This window comes from Ursus arctos, unplaced genomic scaffold (genome assembly GCF_023065955.2).
Source record: "Ursus arctos isolate Adak ecotype North America unplaced genomic scaffold, UrsArc2.0 scaffold_14, whole genome shotgun sequence".
NCBI lineage: Eukaryota > Metazoa > Chordata > Mammalia > Carnivora > Ursidae > Ursus > Ursus arctos.
This window is the reverse complement of record NW_026622808.1, coordinates 14,935,349-14,954,736: the sequence shown is the minus strand read 5'-3', so window position 1 is coordinate 14,954,736 and position 19,388 is coordinate 14,935,349. Positions and strand designations below refer to the sequence as shown.

Here is a 19,388-nt window from a genome sequence, read left to right as displayed (position 1 = left end):
CTTGCACGAGTGCCCTGCATTGGTGACTTTATAAACTTCTGAAATGTGCAGTGGAAAGAGCCCCGACTGGAAGCACGAGTCCTCTGTCCTCGTTAGGGATGCGGGGACCTCAATTTACTCATTTGCAAGAAGAAGAAAGGGGGCGCCGGTTGCTTGTGCCCCTCATTTTAGAGGTGATTGGAGAACTGTCCCGTAGGCGGCTGCCCCTGTTTCTCGCCACCCACCAACATCTCGAAGGAAGGGGGCTTCTCTTTGCCAGCAGTTGAGATGGCGCCTGAGGCGTCAGACACGGCGCATGCGCCTTAGAGGCAGAGGCCGGGCGGGCTGGGTGGAACGCGACTCCTCCTCCCCCTCCCGTCCCGCCCCGTTTCCGGCGGAAGCGGCCTCAACAAGAGAAACTTTATTGTTCCCGTTGGGGCGGTGAGGATGTCGGTGAATTACGCGGCGGGACTGTCGCCGTACGCGGACAAGGGCAAGTGTGGCCTCCCCGAGGTGAGCTCGGCCCGGCGTCCCGAAGGCCGCCCCCATCGCCGCGTGCTGGGCGGGGCCGGACAGCAGCGGGGCATTGTGGGAATATCGGGAGGCACTGAGGCTAGACAATGGGAGGGACTTCCCAGGGAGGAGGGGGCGGGAAGTGACGCCCCCTGTGCTCCCTGGGACCCGGACGCCCCCAGCCCCGGGTTGGCGGGGCTGGACCGAGAGAGGCACCCGCGTCGCGGGAAGTCCTGAAGTTTTGATGGGGGAAGCGAGGGAACGCAATTGCGGGGACGCAAGGCTCCGCAGGGGTGAAGGCGAGGAGGTGAAAATAAACACACTCGGAGCACAAATTAGGCCAGAGAGGTTTCCAGAGCGGAACCGCAGGGGCCGCACGTGCCCGGCTGGGGAGCTGCCACTTTATCCTGAGGGTGATGGAGAAGGGTTTTAAGTTGGATGGGCTTAGATATGTGTTGGAAACACCCCTTCTGCCACTGCAGGACTTGGGGTGAGTCACTTCCCTCTGGGTCCCCTCGCCCTTCTGTAAAATTGCCCCCATCCCCTAAAGGCTGGTCTGTGTGTTCTGAGGGAGGCATTTAATATGAGCCCTCAGAATCCCTCCCCTAGTCCGTCTCTTCTCTTCCAGCCTGTTACGCGCTTGATTCCGCAAACATTTATTGAGCACCTACTGTGCACCAGGCATTTTCTCAGCTCTGGGACCACAGTGCGGAACAAGACATACAAAACCCCCTCATTCTAGCAGGGAGACAGACAAGGAGCAAGTAAATTTAAGAAGTCCGATGATGGTAAGCTTCAGGGAGAAGAGTGAATTGGGGAGTGGTGAGGAGAGCTGGGGCTGCATTGAAACCAGGGCTCAGGAGACATCACTGAGATCACTTTTGTTTTTTGTGTGTTTTTTTTTTTATCGTGGCAAAATACGCAACGTAAAATGTACCACATTAACCATTTCAAGTATACACTTCAGTGGCATAGAATACATTCACGCTGTTGTGCAGCCACCCCCACCCTCCGTCTCCAGAACTTTCCATCTCCCCACATGGAGACTCTGTCCCCGGGAAGCACGGACCCCTGCCCCAGCCCTGGCTCCCACCAGCTCCTCTCTGTCTGTGCGGACGGGACTCCTCTGGGGACCTCCTGGGAGTGGGGTCCTGCAGGATGTGTCCTTCTGGGCCTGTCTCCTCTCGCTGAGCACAGTGCCCTCAGGGTCCCTCCACATCGTGGCAGGTGTCAGAGTCCCTTCCTTTCTAAGGTTGGATCGTGTTCCAGCGTGGGGATGGACCACATTGTGTTTATCCTTCATCCATTGATGGACCCTTGGGTTGATTCCACATTTTAGTGATTGTAAATGATGCTGCCGTGAACATGGGTGTGCAAAGGAGATGACTTTTGAGCCAAGCCCTAAAGGAGGTGAGGGAGGAGCCATGTGGGAGCATTCTAGGCAGAGGGTACAGCCTGTGCAAAGGTCCTGAGGCAGGACCAGGTCTGGTGTGCTGGAGGAATAGTGAAGAGGCATGTGTGACTGCAGCAGAGTGGGCGAGGGTGAGAGAGGGAGGAGGCTAGGGTAGGTCATGAGGGCCTTGGGGCCACTGGGAGGGCTTAGGCTTTTACCCCGAGGGATCTGGGAGCCCCAGAAGGCTGTGGGCAGAGGAGGGACATGAGGATAAGCTGCCTTTTCCCATTGGTGCTCCCCCCTGGGCAAGGCAGGAGCGTCCCAATCTGTGGCTAATGGCTTTGCCACTTGGAACACATTTCGACCTCTCCCTTCTGCTCTGTCCCCTGACAGATCTTCGACCCCCCTGAGGAGTTGGAGAGGAAGGTGTGGGAGCTGGCGCAGCTGGTCTGGCAGTCCTCCAACGTGGTGTTCCACACGGGTGCTGGCATCAGCACTGCCTCGGGCATCCCTGACTTCAGGTCTGTGGGCATGGAGGGCCAGCAGCTTCCCTGTCAGCTCACAGAGGCTTGGGCATCAGAACCCATCCTGCCGCCTTCCCCCTGAGGGTGTTGGGCCCTGGAAAGAGCCCGCCCTTGCAGACCGGTCCCTTCAAGTCAGACTCCACATTCCACTCACACCCCATTGGCTAGAGCATAGTCACCTGACCATACCTAGCTGCAAGGGATCCTGGGAAATGTAGTCTTTTGCCTGGGCTCACCATGCATGCCTAAATATTGCGGTTGTATTACCTTACACCCTGGGAAGATTGATATCAGGGGCAATTAGCTCCACACTCACTTGCAAATATTTTTCTATCAGACTTGGTGTCAAGCAAGTGGCTTTACCATCCAGACCTAAGCCTCTCACCTATTCACAAGGGTGTGTGACCCAACAGTGTCTAAACTTCTCCCTGCTTGGGGCATCCTGTGTTAGACAGGAGTCTCCTTGCTGAAGCATCGGGGTCTCAAACTGGCACACCCCCCCCCCCCAGTGGTCCCTGTAGGCATTGAGTTTGCAACCCTGCCCCCTAAGACAGGCCTGTCGCATTTATGCTCCCTCCCTAGGCCTCATGGGCCCTTAGCCCAGACTTGCATCAGGAGAGCAGATTCCTGGTTCTGGGAGGAATGTTAGACTTCTAAGGCATGACTGCCTCCCACCCCTCCTCCATAATCTGCCATGGCTCCCCACTGCCACACAGGAGAGTTCCAGGTACTTTGGGCTGGAAATCAAAGCCCTTCCTGACCTCGCCTTAGGATGTCTCTCCCACCTCAGCTCCCGCTGCTCCTACTGGAGCCCCCAGACCACTTCATTTCCCCAGCCTCACAGGCTATTGTCAGTCCCCTAGACCTCTGCTTACCCCTTCTGCCTGAACTGCTCTGCCCTTTCCTCGCGCAGTTGAAGAGACAGCTCAACCTCCTCCAGGAAGCCTTCCTGCATTCCCCATGCATAGACCCCACCACCTCCACTGGGCTCCTTCAGCTCCACAGGCTGCTGTGGAGGGTCTGTGGCCACTCGTGTCCTCCCTCCACAAGGTGGAGGACTGCTCGAGGGCAGGGCCCGGGTCCACTAGGACCCCCGCATCACCCAGCACAGGGCTAGGCTCAGTGCAGCAGCAGGAAATGTTGATTAGAATGAATAATTTTTTGCCCTCATGCACTACATTCTTCCTCCTCTCCCCTTACCCACCCCTTTGTCTCTCCCCTCTCTTTGTCTCGCTCGCTCTCTTTCTCTCTCTCTCTCGTCTCCCTGATTCTCTGTCTCTCTCTGTGTCTAACGCTCTGTCTCCTTTTCTGTACCCCTGTCTCCTTGAATGCTAAACTCTCCGTGTCTCTCCCCACCTGCTGCCTTCAGGGGCCCCCATGGCGTCTGGACGATGGAAGAGCGGGGCCTGGCCCCCAAATTCGACACCACCTTCGAGAGCGCGCGGCCCACGCAGACCCACATGGCGCTGGTGCAGCTGGAGCGCGTGGGCCTCCTCCGCTTCCTGGTCAGCCAGAACGTGGACGGGCTGCACGTGCGCTCCGGTTTCCCCAGGTAACGCCAGCTTCCGGCCCCGCTCAGCGCGGGGCAGGCCAGCGCTCTCCCTGGGCTTCGGTGTCCTCATCTGTAGGATGAACTTCTATGCCAGCCCCTCCGCCATGAGGCCCATGCGGCGATTTAGTGAGGCTGCAGGGAGAAGCACTCGGCGCCCCGTAGGGCTCTGCGGGCTGGAGCTGTCATCCACTGTCACTGCCTCCTGGGCACACCTCGAGAACCGGGGTCCCCTTTCCTGGTCCTAGGGGTGCTTCCAGCCCTGACCGCTCTGCTCTGGACCTCCGTCGGCCTGGAGTGTGGCCCTCAGCCACCAGCACCGCAGGCCACTCCAAAATCTTCCTCGGGGCAGGGGGAGGCCAGGAGGAAATTGGCCCCGGAAGAAGGGCGCTCACGGTTTAGACTTTGTAGTTGGGTTTTAATACTCCTCTTTCTGACTTTTAGCGTGAGTGTGAGCACTGTACTAGGGCCGAGAGACTGACCGGGTCTTACCCTTGGGTTGACGGATGAGAGCCGGGTCAGATGTCGACAGGAGTAGCCAACGCTTCGCAGGCGAGGGTTGAGGGAAAAGGACTTTTCTCTGCTTATAAAGCGGCATGAGGCCACTGTCCCCGCCTCTTTTGAAATGGGCCTGAGTCCCATTTTGGAGGAGGAAGCACTGATCCCCCCCAGCACCCACTGCGTGCAGACGGGAGCAAAATGGACCACACCCGACAGCTATTAACCCGGTGCCCCCTGCGTGCCACACCCTGTTCTAGACGCAGGATGCTGGGTGCACCGGGCAGAAGCTCGCCCTCCTGCGCCTTAGGCTCTAGTGGCGAGGAAACAGAAGATAAATTAGCAAATTGCATTCTAGGTCAGGCAGCGATCACTGCCAGGGAACGAAAGGGGAAGGTAGGGCGGGAGAGGCGGCCTGTACCAGGCCAGGGAGGCTGTGACATTGGAGTGGGAACTGAGGGAGGTGACAGAGGGAGCCAGGGGAAGAGCCTTCCAGGCCTGATCATTACTCCCCCAAATATCTCAAAAGTTAGGCACTTTTGTCCCATTTCTCAGATGGGGCCTGAGGCACAGAGGGGTTAAGGGACCTGCTCAACGTCACACAGCTGGGAACCAACAGAGCAGGGAGTTGACCCCACGTCCTTGCCTCCAAAGCTCGCGCCTCCGGGCCACCCATCGCTTCACGTTCTTCCTTTGCAAACTGGGCGTCGGGATTCCTGTCCTTCCGACCTGGTGACATTCGGAGGTTCCAACATGATTGTGGATGGATTTTATGAGCGGAATGGGCTGTCCGTGACAAAGCTGGGGTTAACCGGAAGGGTTAATGGTCGCTCAGGCCCAGAGAGGTTGGGCCGTCTGGGTAAGGTTGTACAACACGTGGGTGGTGCTGTCAGCAGCCAGAGGCACCAGAAGGAGGGAGTCCATTGATCGTCTGGTTGAGGGCTTAGGGAAGGCTTCCTGGAGGAGGTGAGCTCAGTGCTCAGCGTGGCCTCAGGAACCAGAACCCTGTACCGTGGCGAAGCGTCTCCCTTCTCTTCCCACAGGGACAAGCTGGCGGAGCTCCACGGAAACATGTTCGTAGAGGAGTGTGTCAAGTGTAAGACGTGAGTGCCACGGGAGGGTGGGGGCAGGGCACAAAGTGTGGGCAGCCCAGGGGCCAGCCCTGTTTTCTGTCACCTCCCAAGTCGGGCTCTGCATTAGGGCCTTGTGAGTCTCCTCTGACGTGGCCAGAGACCCAGGCTGGATGGGGCCGGGGGCACGTGTTCCTCCTGTGGAGGCGTGTTCCTCTCCTGCACCCCTGTAACAGACGACCACGAGCTGAACAGCTTAAAACGGAAATGTGTCATCTCAGTCTGGGAGCTAGAAGTCCGACATCAGTTGTGGGCAGGGCTGGGCTCCCACCGAACCCTGCAGGGGAGGTTCCTTCCTGCCTCTTCATGTCTTCTGGAAGCTTCTCACAGTCCTTGGGGCTTCCTCACACCTCCCTCTGCCTGGCTTGTAAGGACACCAGTCCTATGAGATGAGGGCCAGCCTCCTCCAGGGTGATCTCATCTTAACTCATTATGTCTGCAATGATCCTATTTCCAAATGTGGTCACACTCTAAAGTATTGGGGGTTGGGACCCCAACATACCTTTTGGGGGGACACACAACGGAGTGTGACACAGGTGTGTCTGCCCACTCTGGGAAGGCTGAGCCAGAGCCCTTCCCGGGGCTGGGGCTGTCCGCATGGGTCTCCTCCTGCTGTCTGGGCAGCCGCCCAGGTGGGGCCCCACATCAAAAAAAATTGTCCCCAAACTTATTTTGAAAAATTTCAAATCTGCAGAAAACTGATAAGAATCATATGATGAACCCAAACTTCACCTAGACCAAGGCTCAGCAAGCTTTTTCTGGAAAGGGCCAGATGATAGAACATTTTCAGCTTTGTGGCCCAGACAGTCTGGTCAGGACGACGGGCTCTGCTGTGGCGGCGTGAGAGCCGCCGTGGATGACACAGGAAGGCATGGGCGTGGCCGTGTGCCAATAAAACTTTATTCACAAAGACAGGAGGCTGAGGGCCAGATTGGATCCACGGGGCCGTAGTTCGCCGATCCCAGTGTGGTTTTCACAGTCGTTCCTATCTTGTTAGTCGTTGCCGTGCTGTTGAGGTGTCAGTGTCCACCCCCCAGGCCCGAGGGACGTGTGTCTCCCAGGAGCTCTTGTCCTCGGCCGCAGCGCGTCCGTGGTACAGGCCGGGACGCGGAAGACCATGTAGACCACCCCGGCCCTCACCCGGCTTCCGGTGCGTCCGTGCTTTCCGTTTGTGTCCTGGTCCGAGAGCCAGCCTGGGCTCGCGCTCTGCATGTCGTCATCGGGTCTCTCTAGTCCCCTTTGTCTGGAACACTTCCCAGCCTTCTCTGTTTCCATGCCCCTGGTGTTGGGGTGCAGCCGGCTGGCTGTCTAGTGGAAGCCCCCGTAGCCCCTGCTCTGGGTTTGTGGGATGTTTCCTGATGCTTAGATTCTGGCTGTGTGGCCCCCCACTTCCCTGGGAGAACAGCTCCCCCAGAAGAGCAAGAGCCACCCAGCTCAGGCTGCAGGGGAGCAGGGGGTGGGCTGACCCGGCCCCACGGCCCCCCCCCCTTCCTCCCCCAACACAGGCAGTATGTCCGGGACACCGTCGTGGGCAGCATGGGCCTCAAGGCCACGGGCCGGCTCTGCACTGTGGCCAAGGCAAGGGGGCTGCGGGCCTGCAGGTGAGTGACGTCTCGCCGCACCCGGGCTCCAGGGGAGGGTGCGCGGCCCCGTGCTGATCCCCCCACCCCTCCACTGCAGGGGGGAGCTGAGAGATACCATCCTGGACTGGGAGGACGCCCTGCCTGACCGGGACCTCACTCTCGCTGATGAGGCCAGCAGGTCTGATGCTCAGATGAGCCTGGATTGGGCAGGTGGGGACACAGGCAGAAGCACAACCAGCTCTGGCCCCGGGGCCATCAGGAGGGCTTCCTGAAAGAGGTGCCTGCCCCTGCTGTGGGCCTCATTGTCCTCTTAATAACAGCAGCTACTCACACACCCTGCAGCGTGCGTGTGTGACAGGCAGGGAAACTGAGGCTTCAGCACGTGGACTCCTGTCCAGTGCTACCAGCCAGCAAGTGACTGAGCCGGGATAGAACCCGAGTCCCAAAGCCTCGAAGGTCCTGCCCACATCAACAACTCTGCTTTTGCCAGTGGGGGCGGGGGTGGGGGAGAGACGGCAGAAGGAAAGCAGCAGGGGCAGCACTCAGGGCAGCTCAAAGCTGGGCGGCCCTGGAGAGCAGAGGTGGTCGGTGAGCTGACCTCCCGGGCTGGGCGTGCTGCAGGAGCACAGGGTGGGTCATGAGCACAGGGTGGGTCATGAGACAATGGGTCTTGAGCCGGGGGGGTTGGAGGCCTCCCCGACCTCGTGGGGCAGGAGGACGGCTGCAGAGACCCTTGTGCAGGGCGAGAAGGCGCTCTGTCTGACTCTGCCTTCCCGACGCAGAAACGCAGACCTGTCCATCACACTGGGCACCTCCCTGCAAATCCGGCCGAGCGGGAACCTGCCGCTTGCCACCAAGCGCCGAGGAGGCCGACTGGTCATTGTCAACCTTCAGCCCACGAAGCATGTAGGTTCTGAGCCCACCCTGACGTACTCCCTGCCCCAGCCTCCCTCCCCTCCTGACCTCCGCCTCGGTCTGGCCTGTCTTTGCCCCGCAGGACCGCCACGCCGACCTGCGAATCCATGGCTATGTGGACGAGGTCATGACCAGGCTCATGAAGCACCTGGGCCTGGAGATTCCCGCCTGGGATGGCCCCCACGTGCTGGAGAGGGCGCTGCCCCCCCTGCCCCGCCCACCCGCGCCCAAGCTGGAGCCCAAGGAGGAGGCCCCCACCCAGCTCAATGGCCCAGCACCCGCCAGCCCCAAGCCGGAGCCCTTCTCGGAGCCCTGCACCCAGCACAACGGCTCCGGGCCCGCCAGCCCCAAGAGGGAGCGGCTGGACAGTCCTGCACCGCGCAGGCCCCCCAAAAGGGTGAAGGCCGAGGTGGCCCCCAGCTGACCAGGGGCCCTGGGGCGGGTGGGGCTTTTTGTAGAAACCATGGATTCATCTTTTCTTACTGGTCTCACTTTGTTACTCGTACCTGCCCATGGGGGTGGGGGAGCGACCTCAGGGTGCTGATTGCTGGGCTCCAGGCCCAAGGGCAGGCTCACCCTCCACTGCCTCTCTCTCTAGCTCTGGGGGCCTCTGGTGCGGGCCTGGGGAGGAACATTTTCACCCTGGACGCTGACCTTGGATCTGACACCCCAGGCACCGGCTCCTCCGCTGGCCCCTGACTCAGGATGTTCTGGGGAGGTGTGGCCAGGCCCTCCCTAGTTCCCAGCAACAGGAGTTAACTCTCTCTGCCCTGGGCCCTCACACTCCCCATCCCCTGCCTCCCCAAAATCGCCTTCACAGTCCCTCCAGAAGGTATGGGGGGCCAGAGCCACCGTTCAGGGGCCAGACCTTGTGGTGGCACAGACCATCTGGGTTTGCACTGCCTTTGGGGCTAGAGGGAGGAAGAGGTGTGTCCACCTGGCCGCCTCCAGACTTCCAGAGAAGTCTTCAATGCAATAAAAGCAGACATTCTTGCATCTGAGTCTGTGTTTGACGTTCATAACCTTGTGCCAGGTCCTAGTCCCGAGGAGGAGGGATTGGTTGGGCAGGACCACAAGGTCCCCTTGCTCCTGTGGAGCCTGCGTGGGCCTCCCTGCAACCCAGGCCTGGGGTGAAGGAGGAGGGGCAGTCCCACAGCGTTCCTGGAGCCCTCAGTGTGTGGTGAGGTGCCTGTGTGCGTGGTTTCTAAATACTTGCCCTCCACGACTAGGCTGTGAGCCCCCTGAGGCTAGAGGCCGTGGCCTTTGGACTGTTTCGCAGCCCCTGGCACCTGCTCAGAGCGGGTGGGGAGTCACCACGCATTAGGAGAGCGCAAGCACAGCCGGGTTCCAGCCAGGTCCCTTCGCTTCCCATGCCTCAGTCTCCCCATCCAGAAAACGAGCAGGGTAGGCTGTGCAGCCCCCCAGGAAGGCAGGTCCCCAGACCTTCCATGGACACCCCTGGGACCCCCAGACACCTCGTGGTCCAGGCGTGCCCTGCGCGCTGCTCGTGGACGCTCTCCAAGGTGCTGAAGGCACTCGTGGGGCCTGGCAGGCCTCCCTTCCAGCCTGGGGGCACCTCCTTCCCCCATCCAGGCTGGCCCCAGCCCCTCTTTCCTAGAGTTGAGGAGCCCGAGACTGCTTCAGCCCCCACCCTACGCTGCTCTGTGTCAGCCGTGTTCTGTCAAAATACTTTATTAAGGATCTCTGCAATCTTAGAAAAGAGGGGTGGCTGTGGGCCAGCGTCCTCACAGCCTCAGCCAGTTTCTCTTCCCTGTGTGCAAGGGTCAGGGAGGAGTCCCAGGGCAGGGGAGCTGTTGAGGCATGGTGTGTGTGTGTGTGTGTGTCTGTCTGTCTGTCTGGGTCTGTGGATCATTCTGTATGTGCCTGTTCCTTTGCCTGAGTCTGTGTATTTCTTGGGTTTCGTGGCCCTGTGGTTGCCCTGTGTGTTCTGTGTGTATCTGGGTCCGTGAGTTTGTGTGTCTCCATCCTGACTCTTCCGCCAGGTCTCACTTCTCACCCTATGCCCATCGCTGTCCACAGAAGGGCCCCTAAGCACAGGGGTCTGCGGGCATATGAGGGTAGCGCTCACAGCTCCTCCCCTGCTGCCTCCAAGCCCACCCGCCCAGAGCTGAGCGCTGGCTCAGGTGCAGTCCAGCCCAGCAGGGTGGCCCCGTTCTGCTTCTCCATCGAGTTGTCCGAGACGAGCGTCGAGTTGTCCTGGATGAGTGTCGAATTGTTCCGGGAGAGTGTCGAGTTGTCCGGGACCAGAGTGGAGTTGTCTGGGGTCAGGGTCGAGTTGTCCAGCCCCTTCGTCAAGTTGTCCAGAGCCGACATGCCCTGAGATTCCCAGTCCGCTGTGGGGCTGCCTGGAGACCTTTCCTGGGATATGCCATCCTTGGACCGTGGTCCTGGGGCTTCGGAGCCTGGTGTGGCGTCGGGGGCCACGCGGGAGGCAGCGTCGTTGTGCAAAGTTCTGGAGAAAACTGAGCAAGGGTTGGAGGATCATGAGGGATGGGGTGGGGGACTGGTGTCCCTCTGTTCCCTAGCCCCAGCCTCAGGAAGAAGCGGCAAGGGGTCCCCCCATCCCCCAGAGGCCCAGTATAAGGCCTTGGGGAAACAAGGGGATTGTGCCCATGGTGCAGCCCAGAGGACTTTTGAAGACAGAGAGTCCCTAGCCCACTTACCTCGAACAGGTGCGTAGTCTCCGGTGTTCTCGGCTTTTTTGGCGACGAAAGGGCTAATGGAGGGCAGGACGATGAGGGCAAAGGAGAGCAGCAGGACCTGGCAGAGATGGGGGAGGTCACCCCATCCCTCCCCCCCACCCCGTGAGCAAAGAAACCGAGGCCCAGAAGATGGGATCGTGCTTTAATTGGGGCTCAGCTCCCCGCACAGACCGCCTTTGCCAAGGCCAAGGACCCCCTTTATCCTGGGAACTAGGACTTACCGCTACGCAGGTGCCCGTCTGGGCCGACTTGCTGGTGGACTGGACCACAATGGCCTGGAGTTTCTTCAGCTGCTCCAAGAGGGACCTTAGTGGGAATGGAAGGATCTTGGCTCAGCCCCATGGGGCTGTGATGTGATTCCCATCCATTTCTGGGGTCTCCCAGCCTGGCTGATGTCTGATCCCTCACAGCCCCATTGGTCTTTAGAGTCTCAAACTCTCCCTCTTTACTCAGTAAATCTCCCTGAACACCCCACCCCCTTGCACCGACTCACTTCTCTGCCACCCCACCTCCCTGATCCAGGCTGCCATCATCTCTCACTAAAATGCCAGCCCCAGCCTCTACTCTGGCCCCCCCAAGGTCCCTCCTGCCCCCCTAGGGTTCATGCTCCAAGCACTAACCAGATAGCACTTTTCAAATGTAAGATGGCACTTTTCTCTCCACCCTCCCCAGGCTCCCACCCCCCTCGGGTAAAAGCCCAAGTCCACCTCGTGGCCCCCAAGGCTCTGCCTGACCTGCCCCGTCACCCCCTGCCCTCCCCTCCTCCCTCTCCCCCCCTCGCCCACTCTGCTCCAGCCACACGTGCCCATGTGCTTTTTCTCCAACACACCAGACCTGGTCCCATCCCAGGATCTTTGCACATGCTGGTTTCCTCTGTACCAAGGACACTATTCCCCCAGGTCTTCTTGTAGCTGGTTCTTTCTCATCCATCAGGTCTCATCTCAAAAGTCACCTTATGTGACCTCCCTGCCCAGAACAGCCCCCACTCGCTCTCCAATGCCTTCACTCGGCTTCACTCTTCCCCTCAGTGACAGTCACTATGTGAAAATAATCTTGCATGTATTTTCATTTGGCTTGAGTATGTCTCCTATTAGACCACGAGTTCTCTAAGTCAGGAGACTGTTTACTGTTTTGGTTCCAGTGCCCAGAACAATGCCTGGCACAGACAAGGGGCTAAAGAAATGCTGAGTAGATGACTGCACCTGTTAGCCAGACACACACAGTTCCAGTGTGGCATGCCGTGTTTCTAGCCACTTCCTCCACCGGAAACCCCTCTCCCCAAGTCCAAGTGCCCTCCTCTATGCAGCCTGCCCCCTTTCTAGGTGGAGCCCTTACCCCCTGCTCTGCTTTGCCATCACAGAGGCTGTCCCCCACATTGTCCACCTCTCCTGCAAGGGACTCTGGGGACCAGCTCTCCCCTGTCCTTTGCCACAGCTGGACCAAGACTCACAGGTTCTGCTTCTCGAGATGCAACACCTTCCTCTGAAGCTCCTGGTTCTGGGCAGTGCAGGCTGACATCCTGCAGGGACAATGTCACAGTGACCTTCAGAATATGCCTGTCACCAACCGGCCCAGCTGACCCTCCCCTGTGAGGCCTCACTTTACAGGCGGGGAACCCAAGGCCAGATACGGGATGTCACTCATCCAAAGTCACCTGGCCGGTCTGTGGACAGGGCCAGAATTTGAACCATCTGCCTGGCTCCTAGATCCCATGTCTGAATTGGTGTGGGGGCTTCATTCTGGTCTGTGCCCCCAGGACTGGGAATGGAATGCCAAACTTGGGCAGGGATGCTTCCAGAAGACCAAGGAGTAGGATGACCGGGAGTCCAAGGAGAACCAAGCCACAATCCTCACCCTCCGCTTGAGCTCGAGCCACTCTACTCTTTGCAGTAATGCCTATTCGAGGGGCGCCTGGGTGGCTCAGTCGGTTAAGCGTCTGCCTTCAGCTCAGGTCATGATCCCAGGGTCCTGCTTCTCCCTCTCCCTCTGCCCCACCCTCCCTGCTTGTGCTTACATGCACTCTCTCTGTGTGATAAATAAATAAAATTAAAAAAAAAAAGAAATGCAAGAACTAGAATACAAAAATATAGGCGGGTGAGCAGAAAAGCCAGAAAGCCATTCTCTGGCAAGAATAAGTAAATAAATAATTTTCTGGCAAGATGAATCAAGAAGATGAAGGAGAAAGAAAAGGCTCAAATGAACAGCATAAGTTTCTTAAAATGGGTATGACCGCCGATAATGCAGAGCTTAGCAAAATAATAAGAGACAACTGCGAACCATTTTATGGCGAGACATTTGTAATGGACAACTTCCCAGAAATGTAGCCCATCCCAAAACTGACTTGGGAAGACACAGAATATCCAGACAGACCTGTAACACTCCGTCAAGTCAGTCCCGGGTGAGGAAGTGAGCGTGCCCACCTGTTACATTTCTGTTAAAGAAGAAAGAGGAGCCTGTCCCCTGATGCGAGTTAAGAGAGAGGTGATTGGATGAAACTGGGGTCACAGTTTTTCAGCTGAGGAAGTTCCGAGGGGAATGATGTTCCCTCTGTCCTTCCCAACACACACATTTAAGGAAGCTGTGATGTCTGAGCACCAGGGACGCTCGGACCAGGGGAGGAAGCACCCCATCTTCAGGCAGAGAGCCAGAACAAGATGGGTCATACATTCTCCTCTCTCCTTCATATTCTAGGGGCTAAAGGGACCCCGAGACCGAGCCCTCTGCCATCTCTAGGCATCTTTCCGTCCTTGCAAGTCACGTGAAAAATGACCTCACCCCAAGAGCGAAAAAAAACCTCTCATTTTGTCAGGCCCCCCAAACTGGGACCTTCATCACTTTGCACCCCTCTCCCTGGCCTCTGTCCCCCTCCCCCACCCCAAGTGTGGCATCCCAGGCCCCCAGGCTTACCGAGTTTCCAGGCCATCAATATATTCCTTCTTCTTTTTCCGGCTTTCTTGGGCAGACTGTTTGTTCCGGATTTTCCGGCGGATTTTTTTCAGGACTCGCTCCTCATACTGCACAGTGACATGGGGAGAAGGGTCCACTCGGTTGTCTGACCCCTGCTCTCTTCCCGTGGTAGCCCTCCCAGACCCAGGGACCTGGGGAAAGACTCCAGGTGACTCCCTCTAAATTCTTGCAGAGTCTGCAGGGAGGGTCCTGGGTCCTGAAGTTTTCCCCGGACCCCAATCCCAGTGAGGAACTGGCTACCAGACTTTGCACACTAGTGCGATGGCGCCACCTTCCGGCAACGCCTGGGAACAGCGCCTTTCCCGGGCTGGTACTGAGACTAAGGAGTCTTTCCAGTGGGAATGGCAAACCCAGTTTGAGTTGAGTGAAATAGGGTTTTTTTTTTTAGGGGAGGGGCTGCGGCGAGCTAGTTGCATGTGGAGATGTGGGAGTATGGTGGCCATAGTCACGGGATTCTTGAAAACTCCCGGCCAGAGAAACGTTAGCAATCGATTTGAACATTCATCAACTGCAGCCCAGCCCAGTCGAAGCCTGTCTGCAGGAGTACCCGGCCGGCAGGACACCCCTGCTGTGAGCTCTGTCCTGCAAGCAGCTATGATGGAGCGTGAAAGGCACAAGGAAGGCTCCCCGCGCCCGAGCCTCCGCTGCCTTGAAGCCCACCCTTGGCTCCCGGATGTCAAGCCCTGCCTACCGAGTTGGCCTTTAGCATGAATTTCCCGGCTTCAGCGACAGACACGGCCTGACATTCTAGCGCTGGAGGCCCACAGGTGAGACTCCTGGGCAGGTAGCTGCAGGAAAGAGGGCGGGGCCCGGAGCCCCGGCTCACCTTGGTGAGGGGCAGCTGGGTGGGCAGGGTGAGGCCTTCTTTGGCCAGAAGCTTCTTCTCGTCCTCTGTCAGCACCAGCTCCTGGCCGTGCTCAGCCCCGGGGCACAGCAGGTGGGGGGCCGCCAGGTGATGCTGCTGCTGTGGGAAACATAGGGACATGGCGCTGGGGGCAGGGAAACCCACAGCCTCTAGGAAATGAAGCTAGCACCAGATTTGAGAAAATATTGATTCGTCTGCTGTAGGGTCCGCATGGGCACTGGGGCTCATGAGAGCCAGCACCAGCCCTCTGAGCCGGGAACTGATCCTACAGATACTCGCACGCGTGGACAAAAGATCAGAGGCACAGGCTTTTCATCTGTTTAACGAATAGTCACTTGATAGCCGTGTATTGAGCACCTACTAGGTGCCCGGCCCTGTTCTGGGCTCTGAAAATGCACTGCGGTGCTGGCCGTAAGAGCAAAGGGCTGGACATAGTGGGGATACCCAACAAATAGGGGACAGATCAAATAAGGCATGAGCGGGGTGTGCCCAACGGGGAGTACTACACAGCTGTGAAAAAGACGGGGCTCCCCCCCCCCCGTATCATCATATAAAGCAGTCACCATGATAAACTCTCGTTAAAAAATAAAGGGACGGGGCGCCTGGGTGGCGCAGGCGTTAAGCGTCTGCCTTCGGCTCAGGGCGTGATCCCGGAGTTCCGGGATCGAGCCCCACATCAGGCTCCTCCGCTGGGAGCCTGCTTCTTCCTCTCCCACTCCCCCTGCTTGTGTTCCCTCTCTCACTGGCTGTCTGTCTCTGTCAAATAAATAAATAAAATCTTAAAAAAAAATTAAGGGACAAAAACAGTGTTAAGGGTGGGATGCTACTTATTATATTAAACTTAAAAAAAAAAAAAGAAGGAATCCCTTTGGCAGGAGTCCTTGGAACCTGTGTGGGAAGGGAGGTGTCTGGCATCGGCAATGAGGGAGAAGACACCCCCCCCATGCCTGTTTGTGCCTTTGGAACTCGGGCTGTGTGCATGCATTCGCCTATTTTAAAAAAGTGTTTAATTAAATTTAAATTCTGAAAGATAAACATTAGAAATGTCATCCGAGTGCCGAAGTCTTAGAAATGTCACTGTGTGGAACGGTGGACCCCGGAATAAATGTGCAGATTGGGGCAGCCTGTCAGTCCTGTGAATCAGTCCCCACTACCCAGAATTCCAGGCCACTGATCAGCCCAACTGCTTCCTCATCTGTGAAATGGGGGCACTAATTGCGTCATCAGCTCTGGTTTATGGGTACTCAAATCCCTTGGAAAGACAGATGGCCCTGGGTTGGTGTGCAATGCGCCTATAGACCAGCCCAGGGATCGAGCCAGCGGCCGTTGTGGGACTTAAGGCAAATTGCTGACCCTCTCTGTGCCCATTTCCTCAAGGGTAAAATTAATGTAACAAGAGCCCCAATCTTTAGCATTACCGTGAATTAAAAGATGATACATCGAAAGCATTTAGAAGAATGTCTGGCCTGTAGTGGATGCTTGGTTTTAGCTTTTTTTTTTTTTTTAATTATTATTACTACTGGAAAGTGCCCTCCCCTGTGTGTGACTCAGTCTCCCGATCTCTGAAATGGAGGCACTGGGGCCCCAGGAAGCCCTCTGAGCCCCGATGTTCGGTCGGTGGGGGTGGGGGGGTCGGGCGGCTCACCAGGTCCGCGGCGCCGCTGCCGGAGAGGAGGAGATCTTTCACAGTGAGGTTGCAGGATGGGGGTGGGTCCGCCATCTCAACCTGCTCCTCAGAACAGAGGCTCGGGCTCCACATTTCTGACCAGGGCAGACGGGGACAAACACAGAGAAACGTCAGGTGGGGGCCCTGAGCTCCCAGCTTTTACCTGCCGCCTACAGAAAGACTCCCAGGATTGACCACAATGTGCTAGGGATTTGGGGCACAGCTTGGGGCCCCCAGGCCTGGGTTGAAGGCGATGGCCCCAGCTGCTGCCTCAGGCTTCTCGCTGAGGGAAATTGGGAACCAGAATCCTCAGGACACTGCTGAGGGACCCACTGCCAACCGAGGAGGGAGCAGCACTTATTGCCTAGGAGACTAGGTCTGCTGCCGGATCGGCCTTATCTCCCCCTGGGGGCAGGGAGCAGGTCTAACGCACCCCAGGTTCCCTCCCACCTGGCACGTACAGGCAGGCTGCTCTCCAGAACAGACTTCGGGGTGACAGCTCTCGGTTTCTATCCTGACGGGGCAGAGCTGTGTGACCTTGGTTCAGTGACTAAACCTCTCTGAGTCTCAGTTTTGTCAATTCTCCAATGAATCTATTAAGAGCTACCACCTTGTTGCAAGGCTCAAGGGGACAAAGGATGCCCTGCTGGGGGGGGGGTGTCTTCTGCATAAGGCTAGTTTCCCCCAGATCCAGGAAGAGCGTCCCGAGGCCCAGGGTCCCATGACCTCACACACTTTCATCGAGCATCTCTATGATCCAGGCACGGGAAGTTCAAAGATGAGGTTGACAGCGTGGCATCTGGGGCGGGAGCCAGCCTGCCAGGGTTACAGCCCAGCTCAGTGGCTCTGACTCATTCCTAAACCTCACGGGGACTCCATTTCACCATCCAGGGAATGGGCCCATGACAGCATCTATTTCAAAGGGTGGGTATGTGCGCACGGCGCCTGGAATGAGGTGAGGGCAATGAGCGAAGATTCAGGGCCTACCCAGGTCTATGGCCACAGAGGCCTCCAGCACTTGGGCCACCGGTCCAGGGGGACTGGCGAGGCAGGCGGGTCCAGGATGATAGGGGGGGCAGAGCCCTTTGCCTGTCTCCATGGTCTGGCAGCCGGTGGGGGTGGCGGATGTCCCGCTGCGTGGAGGGGTGTCCTGGGTATCGGAGGGCAGGTCTTCAGAGATGCCACTGTCACTGGCTGCAGGGGACCAGATCGGGGAGCTGGGCACCGAGTCTCCAGAAGCCAGGATGGAGTTCAGGAAATCGTCAGAGTCTGGGCCTGGCAGGACCTGCTAGGACAGAGAGGAATGGGAGGGAATTAGAAGCACTACGCTTTATTCTGGATTGCTGAGTGACTCCGAGCAAGCCATGGATCCTCTCTGGGCCTCGCTTGTCCTTTCTGCAAGACGGAAGGGCTCATGCTCCTTCCTCCCGGGTCGTCGGAGCCTGAACACTATCATACGACATGGGGTACACCCCACGAGGCTTGAACCCAACCCCAAACTGCTGTGTGACCCTGGGCAAGTTACTGCCCCTCTCTGGGCCTCAGTTTCCTCACCTCTAAGAAGAAGCTAATGTCACCTACCCCTTAGGGTAGCTGAGACATGCGACACAATGATGTGCTTTGCTGAAATTGAGCTCTGTGAGCCCCACACGCTGCACCGAGTGGAGCTCTGGCTCTGTGGCCCAGCGCGTCCTCACCTGGTCCTCGACGTGGTCCCAGGCCTCACCCAGCTCCACATGTCTCAGGATGCCGTCCTGCTGATCAAACAGGAGATCCAGGAGCTCCAGGCTGCCAATGGGGTCCATGGGACCAGTGGAGGAAGCCATCTGGGGCAAGGAGGGGACAGGCATGAGGATCACACTGCCCCCTCTCCTCCCACCTCCCATCTGCACGCCACCCCGAGGTCCATGTGGCTCACACTCACCCCCCCCCAGCCCCCCGGCCAGCCCACCCTGCCCCTGGGGTTTCCGTCTCCAGATGGGCTGTGGAGCTGACACAGGCCCTCCCAGGGCCTGCGAGCTAATTTCTTTAAAAGTGCCAGACGGGCGCATGCGTGGGGGTGAGCAGCCTGGTCAACCGCTATGTGGCTGATGAAACCAGCCCCCTCTTACCCTCCCATCCTGCCCAAGTGCCCCCTCCTGGAGCAAAGACAAGAGCAGCCCCAGGATGGAGGCACGAGTTTGGCCATTCTGTGCTCTCTCTGGGCCTCAGTCTTCCCATCTGTACAACAGGGGGGCTGTGAGACTCCTTCCAACGCTGGGAGCCTGGGGAGGGTTTCCTGGGCCTTGACCTCCTTCCCCCACGGACCTGGGCAGGGCTCACCTTTCCAGCTGCCAAATCCCCATTCATGAGGCCAGCCAGCTCTGCCTCCAGACGCTTTCCGAACCTGCCCCGGGCTGGAGCCTCACCCCACCACTAGGACGCCCCGGCTCCGCTCTGCTCCTCTCTGAGGCTCTGTAACCACCCCCAAAAGATGCTGAAATAGTATCGGGAGCTCACAGCCCGTCCCTGGGTGCTGATTGGGGGACAGGCAAGATGGACAGGGTTAAGGGCCAGTGACACCAGGGCAGGCTGGGGGAAGGGAGGGAAGACCGTTATCTTGATGTTTTGTGCTTTTCTAGCCGGCAATGGGCAAAGGCCAAAGTCTGGGGTGCCTCAGCTCTGCCATGACCTCTCCCCTACTTTCAGGGACTGTTTCTCCTCTGAGTCCCAGGATGTGGGTCTCCAGGAGAGCCCAGGGCCCCTGGCTGGGTCCCGTCCATTCTCAAGATGAAACAAACCCAAGATGAACAGCCCAGGCCTTTGCTGAAGCCGCCCCCTCTGCCAGAAACTCCCTTCCCTCAGGAGCCGGCAACCCCCTACCTACCCTCCAAGCCCTCCACAAGCAAACCTAAGCAGCAATCAGTTCCTTCTAGAATCTTCTATTGTTCGTTTATTCACCGAATACTGATTGAGCCAAACTTGGTCTCACCCCAGGGCCTTTGCACTTGCTGTTCTGCCTGCCAGGAGCTGCCCTCCCTCCCACCTCTGATTCTGTCATTCTTTGTATATTCAGCCCAGATGGCTGAGAGGCTATGTGTGAC

The 19,388-nt window shown here is 58.1% G+C and overlaps 2 protein-coding genes across 7 annotated transcripts; one reads left to right on the top strand and one right to left on the bottom strand.

The window, feature by feature from the left end:
* Window positions 1–388: 388 nt before the first annotated feature.
* On the top strand, window positions 389–9,082 carry SIRT6 (sirtuin 6). Of its 3 annotated transcripts, none has more exons than XM_057312021.1 (9): window positions 389–492; window positions 2,279–2,406; window positions 3,779–3,961; window positions 5,500–5,559; window positions 6,584–6,736; window positions 7,092–7,187; window positions 7,267–7,347; window positions 7,952–8,075; window positions 8,167–9,082. In XM_057312021.1, exons 1-9 carry the CDS (start codon window positions 427–429, stop codon window positions 8,506–8,508), a joined length of 1,233 nt encoding a protein of 410 aa, XP_057168004.1. In that variant the 5' UTR covers window positions 389–426; the 3' UTR covers window positions 8,509–9,082. The 3 variants fall into 3 exon arrangements, with proteins under 3 accessions (XP_057168004.1, XP_057168005.1, XP_026336870.2); XM_057312022.1 differs by having other exon boundaries at window positions 7,267–7,379; XM_026481085.4 differs by lacking the exon at window positions 6,584–6,736.
* A 678-nt stretch (window positions 9,083–9,760) lies between these two features.
* On the bottom strand, window positions 9,761–18,794 carry CREB3L3 (cAMP responsive element binding protein 3 like 3). 4 transcript variants are annotated; one of them, XM_044377933.3, is made up of 10 exons: window positions 18,628–18,794; window positions 18,003–18,131; window positions 17,293–17,593; window positions 16,285–16,400; window positions 14,601–14,738; window positions 13,715–13,821; window positions 12,258–12,326; window positions 11,029–11,113; window positions 10,769–10,865; window positions 9,761–10,567 (listed from the first exon to the last, which is right to left on the bottom strand). In XM_044377933.3, exons 1-10 carry the CDS (start codon window positions 18,652–18,654, stop codon window positions 10,170–10,172), a joined length of 1,467 nt encoding a protein of 488 aa, XP_044233868.2. In that variant the 5' UTR covers window positions 18,655–18,794; the 3' UTR covers window positions 9,761–10,169. The 4 variants fall into 4 exon arrangements, with proteins under 4 accessions (XP_044233868.2, XP_026336868.2, XP_048083106.1 ...); XM_026481083.4 differs by having other exon boundaries at window positions 17,293–17,590; XM_048227149.2 differs by having other exon boundaries at window positions 14,601–14,735; window positions 18,628–18,758.
* Between the last annotated feature and the right edge of the window lie 594 nt (window positions 18,795–19,388).

Coding starts and splice junctions, on each gene's coding strand:
- SIRT6 (XM_057312021.1), top strand. CDS start 427: ATGTCGGTGAATTACGCGGCGGGACTGTCGCCGTACGCGGACAAGGGC. Junction 3,962..5,499: donor GTGCGCTCCGGTTTCCCCAG/GTAACGCCAGCT, acceptor CTCTTCCCACAG/GGACAAGCTGGCGGAGCTCC. Junction 5,560..6,583: donor GAGTGTGTCAAGTGTAAGAC/GTGAGTGCCACG, acceptor CTATCTTGTTAG/TCGTTGCCGTGCTGTTGAGG.
- CREB3L3 (XM_044377933.3), bottom strand. CDS start 18,654: ATGAATGGGGATTTGGCAGCTGGAAAG. Junction 12,327..13,714: donor ATTGATGGCCTGGAAACTCG/GTAAGCCTGGGG, acceptor TTGTCCCTGCAG/GATGTCAGCCTGCACTGCCC. Junction 10,568..10,768: donor AGACTACGCACCTGTTCGAG/GTAAGTGGGCTA, acceptor ACCCTTGCTCAG/TTTTCTCCAGAACTTTGCAC.